Source organism: Protobothrops mucrosquamatus, unplaced genomic scaffold (genome assembly GCF_001527695.2).
Source record: "Protobothrops mucrosquamatus isolate PMUCROS unplaced genomic scaffold, P.Mucros_1.0 scaffold8726, whole genome shotgun sequence".
Taxonomy (NCBI): Eukaryota; Metazoa; Chordata; class Lepidosauria; order Squamata; family Viperidae; genus Protobothrops; species Protobothrops mucrosquamatus.
Genome location: NW_015394520.1, coordinates 29,218 through 34,758, shown reverse-complemented (window position 1 = coordinate 34,758; position 5,541 = coordinate 29,218). Strand labels below are relative to the sequence as shown.

The window sequence follows — 5,541 nt, the reverse complement described above, 5'->3', positions numbered from 1 at the left end:
GGAAAAGGGAGCCCAGCTCTCCACACCGGGCTGGACACGTGGCGCCTGGAGGATCCACAACAGGATCCTCTGGCCTGGCTGAATGGCAGACAAAAGCTGGCTGCTTGTTGAGCGGGGCTTTTGTGCAGCCAGATGGGTGATTCATGGTCTGGAAGAGCAGGGGGCCTAATATTACACACACACACACACACACACACACACACACACACACACACACACACACCCTCTTGCAGTGCAGACTCTTCGCCTTGAGCTGGTGAGGCTCCCGACCAACCTGAGATCACCAAGGCGACGAAGAGCCCGCCGGGCACATCCCTTGGCCAGCCCTGGCATCATCCTTCCTCCCAGACGGAAAAGGGGAGGAAGGGCGCCGTTTCCTCCGTCTCCCCCCCCCCCCCCGCAAAGGGGCTGATTCCCTATTGGCTTCCGTCTTGAGATGGCCTCCAAAGGGAGCCTTGGGGGGGAAGCACTGGCCACCCAGCAGCGGCGGGGGGTGGGGGACGGGACGACCAGGCAGAGCATTCGTTCTCCAGGATACAATATCAATTCTCCTTTAATGTTTTCCCCTTCCTCTCTCTGCTTTCTTTCTTTCTTTCTTTCTTTCTTTCTTTCTTTCTTTCTTTCTTCTCCCTCCCCTTCTTTCTTTCTTCTTTCTTCCTCCCTTCCCCTCCCTCCTTCCTCTTTCTTTCTTTCTTCCCTCCCTCCCTCCCCTTCTTTCTTTCTTCCCTCCTTCCTTTCTTCCTTTCTTCCCATCCTTCCTTCCTTTCTTCCTCCCTCCCTCCCTTCCTTCCTTCTTCTTTCTTCCTTCCTTCCTTCCTTCCCCTCCCTTCTTCTTTCTTTCTTTCTTTTGTTCCTTCCTTCCTTCCCCCTTCCTTCCTTCCTGCCTTCTTTTTTTTTTTCTTTCTTTCTTTCTTTCTTTCTTTCATTCTTTCTTTCTTTCTTTCTTTCTTTCTTTCTTTCTTTCTTTCTTCCTCCCTTTCTTCCCCTCCCTCCTTTCTTCCTCCCTCCCTCCCTCCCTCCCTCCCTTCCTTCCTTCCTTCCTTCCTCTTCCTTCCTTCCTTCCTTCCTTCCTCCCTCCGTCCCTCCCTCTCATTCCCATCTCCCTCCTTCTTTCCTTCGTTCCTTCCTTCCTCTCATTCCCATCTCCTTCCTTCCTTCCTTCCTCTTTCTTTTTTCTTTCCTTCGTTCCTTCCTCTCATTCCCATCTCCTTCCTTCCTTCCTTTCCTTCTTCCTTCCTTCCTTCCTTCCTTCCTTCCTTCCCTCCCTCCCTCCTCCCCCCCTCCGTTTTTCCTCCCTCCCTCTCATTGCCACCCCCTCCCTTCCTCTCACAGCATCCCAGTCTCCCCCCATGTATGAAACTATTCATCTAGAAACTCAGGGGTCTTCCTTTTGGGCAGAACCCCTAGTTTCACAAGGGGGATTTTGCAAAGTCTGGGCTGGTTAGCTAAGCTGGGTCGGGGCCGGATAGAATTTGGATGGGGGTCCTCCAAGATCTCCTCCAGACGGGGAAGACGGGAAATGAAGCACAAACATCATCCAGGGCAAAGCACTTCTGTCCCTGTCTCTTCTTTCAAACCTCCAGTGATGGAGCGCCCTCAATGTCATCTCAATCTTTATCATTTTATCTTTATCTCTACTTTATCTTCATCTCAATCTCCATCTTATTTTATCATGTCATCTCTACCTTAACCTTAGCTTGTATTATTTTTATTTTGTTTTATTTCTGCCAGGCGTCCGGAGTCCCCGAGGGACAAGTTGGGCAGCCATGCTATTGTCCGAGACTCATCCGGTCTTCCTCTTCTTTTTCTTCCCGTCCAGGTGACTTCCCGCCTCCCCCCCCTCCGCCCCCACCGCCTCCCCCCTCGGCAGACCACCTGGGGGGCTTCTCGCCAGCCGCGGGGTCCTTCCTGCCGCCCCCTCCTCCGGATGAAGCCTTTTCCAGCCTCCAGGTAAGGAGGGTCAGTCCTGGGAGACGAAGAGAATAGAGCTGGAAGGGACCTTGGAGGTCTTCTAGTCCAGCTCCCCCCCAACCCCCAACCCCCCATCTGTTTAAGCAGGAGAACCTACACCATCTCAGACCAGTGATTGTCTAGACCAGAGGTAGGCAACCTGACTCATGGACTTCAACTCCCAGAATTCAAGCTATTTTCCAAAGCCCCTGAGAACAGGACAAGAACCAATGGATGGAAACTCATCAAGGAGAGAAGCAACCTGGAACTAAGGAGACACTTCTTGACAGTGAGAACAATTAACCAGTGGAACAACCTGCCTCCAGAAGCGGTGAATGCTCCAACACTGAAAGTTTTTAAGAAGAAACTGGACAGCCATTTGTCTGAAATGGTATAGGGTTTCCTGCCTGAGCAGGGGGTTGGACTAGATGACCTCCAGGGTCCCTTCCAACATTATTATTATTATTAAGGATGAGGGGGAACATGATAGCAGCCTTCCAATCTCTCAGGGGCTGTCCCAAAGAAGAGGGAGTCAAGCTATTCTCCAAAGGCCCTGAAGGCAGGACGAGAAGCAACGGATGGAAACTCATCAAGGATAGAAGCAACCTGGAACTAAGGAGAAACTTCCTGACAGTTAGAACAATTAACCAGTGGAACAACCTGCCTCCAGAAGCGGTGAATGCTCCAACATTGGAAGTTTTTAAGAAGAGACTGGACAGCCATTTGTCCGAAATGGTATAAGGTTTCTTGCCTGAGCAGGGGGTTGGACTAGATGACCTTCAAGGTCCCTTCCAACTTTACTATTACTATTATTACTATGATGATGATGATGATGATGATGATTAAGTCACGAAGGGGCCATAGTTCCCCCACGCTGGCTGAGGAATTCTGGGAGTTGCAGTCCGGGAGTCATAAAAGAGCCAAGGTTGCCTACTCCTGGTCTAGTCTTTCCTAAAAGATCTCCAGTGAGACCGGCGCAGAGGAGAGGAGGAATCAAATGTGGCTGGTCCTCAATTTATAACGGTTCGCTTATAGCAGAGCCGGGGTGGGCGTGGCCTGAACGTGACGCCTCCGGCCATAATACCAGCAACCGTTCCAGTCCCCTGATCATCTTTGTTGCTCTTCTCTGCACTCTTTCTAGAGTCTCAACCTCTTTTTTGCATCGTGGTGACCAAAACTGGATGCCGTATTCCAAGTGTGGCCTTACCAAGGCCTTGTAAAGTGGTATTAACCCTTCAGGTGATCTTGATTCTCTCCCTCTGTTAATGCAGCCTAGCACTGTGTTGGCTTTTTTGGCAGCTGCAGCAGACGGCTGGCTCCTATTTAAAGGATTGTCCACTAGGACTCCGAGGTCCCTCTCACAGTTGCTACTATTGAGCATCGCCTGCAGTACTGGGATTTTGCTTTTGCCGCCCTCGTCATGCCACTCTGCCAGTCTGGGCCTTTCCAGGAACGTCGGATTCCTGCTTGCCATGCCTCCCTTCCCCCTGCCTTTGTTCGGCGTGCCAGGTTACCACCCAGCCTGTGAATTCTTATCAAAGCCCTCATTAAACCTTAATTCACGTCTCCCCAGACGAAGGCGAGGATGGCAGGGGTGCCGGCATCGGGGTAAAAAGAAATCGGAAGGGGAAACCGGTGGCCGTAATTATCGGTAATCAGCTCTGGGCTGTAATTTGATTAATTGGAAAGGAAAGGAAGGGGGCCGGCTTCTCTCGGCTTCTGGGGAAGTGCTGTCTAGAAACTCCTGCAGGAGCTGCCGGGAACATGGAGGAGGCCTCAGTCAGGATGCAAAGGACCAGGAAAATGCCGCCCCCCCCCAAAAATAATTCATTTCCAGGTAGTCCTCGAGCTACGACGGTTCCTTTAGTGATCACTCAAAGTGAAAAAGGCGACTTTTTTCACACGACCGTTGCAGCATTTGCCCATGCTCACGTGATCAACATTCAGACGCTCGGCGACTGGCTCGTATTTACGACGGTTGGCATCACGTGACCCCTTTTTGCGGCCTTCAAAGTCCACGGGGGAAAGCCAGGATTCACTTACCGACCGTGTTACTCGCTTCACACCTGCAGGGATCCCCTTAACGACGGTCTTAAAACGGGGGCAAAAACTCTCACCTCATGGCTGGCTCGTTTAGCAACGGAAATGTTGGGCTTCACGGTGGACGTAAGACGAGGATTTACCTGTAATTAGATTTGGGTGCCGCCCGTCTCATCTAGAGGTGACTGGATTGCAGCAAGGAGAAGCTGGCCAGGGGGAAAAAAGGAGGATTTTGCTTTTCGTTGCCATGCTAAACCGAATTAACGTTTGGGCACAAATCCAGATGTGGATTTAAATCCTGTCGAAATGTTTCGGGGTGTGGTGAAACGAGTAGTGCGTGCAAGAAAATCCGATGTGAAGTCAAGAGTTGGATGATGAGAGTGTCCCATTTTGCAGTTGGGTAATAAATTAGGAAAAAAATAAGATCTTCTGCTTAGTACCATTTTATAAAGCCTTGGTAAGGCCACACCTGGAATACGGCATCCAGTTTTGGTCACCACGATGTAAAAAAGATGCTGAGACTCTAGAAAGAGTCTATCTATCTATCTATCTATCTATCTATCTGTCTGTCTGTCTGTCTGTCTGTCTGTCTGTCTGTCTGTCTGTCTGTCTGTCTGTCTGTCTGTCTATCATCTATGCAGTATTCTAAGTGTGGCCTTACCAAGGCACTGTGAAGTATTAATACCACTTTACAAGGCCTTGGTAAGGCCACACTTGGAATACGGCATCCAGTTTTGGTCACCACGATGTAAAAAAGTTGCTGAGACTCTAGAAAGAGTACAGAGAAGAGCAACAAAGATGATTAGGGGACTGGAGGCTAAAATATATAAGGAAAGGCTGCTGGAATTGGGTATGTCTAGTTTAATGAAGAGAAGGACGAGGGGGGACATGATAGCAGTGTTCCAGTATCTCAGGGGCTGCCCCAAAGAAGAGGGAGTCAAGTTCTTCTCCAAAGCACCTGAAGGCAGGACAAGAAGCAAAGGATGGAAACTAATCAAGGAGAGAAGCAACCTGGAACTCAGGAGAAACTTCCTGACAGTGAGGACAATTAACCAGTGGAACTACTTGCCACCAAAAGTTGTGGCTGCTCCATCACTGGAGGTTTCCAAGAAAAGATTTGACCGAGATGAAATAAGATCTCCTTCTCTGGGCAATGGGTTGGACTAGAAGGCCTCAAAGATCCCTTCCAACTCTGTTATTCTATATTCTAAGATCCCACCTCCACCCTGTTTATTATGCATCGGTCCCTTTATATCTAGTTCTGGTCTTGATTTAAACGTTTTTAAGTCTTGTTTCTTTTACTGCATTTATTTATCAAGTTCAAATGGGCGGCTTAAAACATAACAACAACCGTAAGACAAAAGATTAAAACTGCAAGGGAACATTTACATTAAGACTGAGCCAAAATGGGAACGGGGAATATTCAACAGGGTGGAGTTGGGATCTTCTGTTTAATCCAGAAACCCACCTCCAGGTTTTAAGGAATTCCGGTTTTTTTTACTCTAATACTGAAAGGATCCAGCTGTTTCGGCCAAAAGTCGGTGGATTCCT

General features: G+C 49.3%; 1 protein-coding gene across 1 annotated transcript in view; it reads left to right on the top strand.

Moving 5' to 3' along the window:
* Positions 1–1,819: 1,819 nt before the first annotated feature.
* LOC107300839 (lipoma-preferred partner homolog) overlaps positions 1,820–5,541 on the top strand; it is a gene marked incomplete at both ends in the record, with an annotated part of 17,083 nt that continues 13,361 nt past the window's right edge. Inside the window, one exon of the mRNA XM_015830128.1 lies at positions 1,820–1,950. Within this exon, the coding sequence (XP_015685614.1) occupies positions 1,820–1,950 (131 nt within the window). The remainder of the gene's footprint in view (positions 1,951–5,541) is intronic.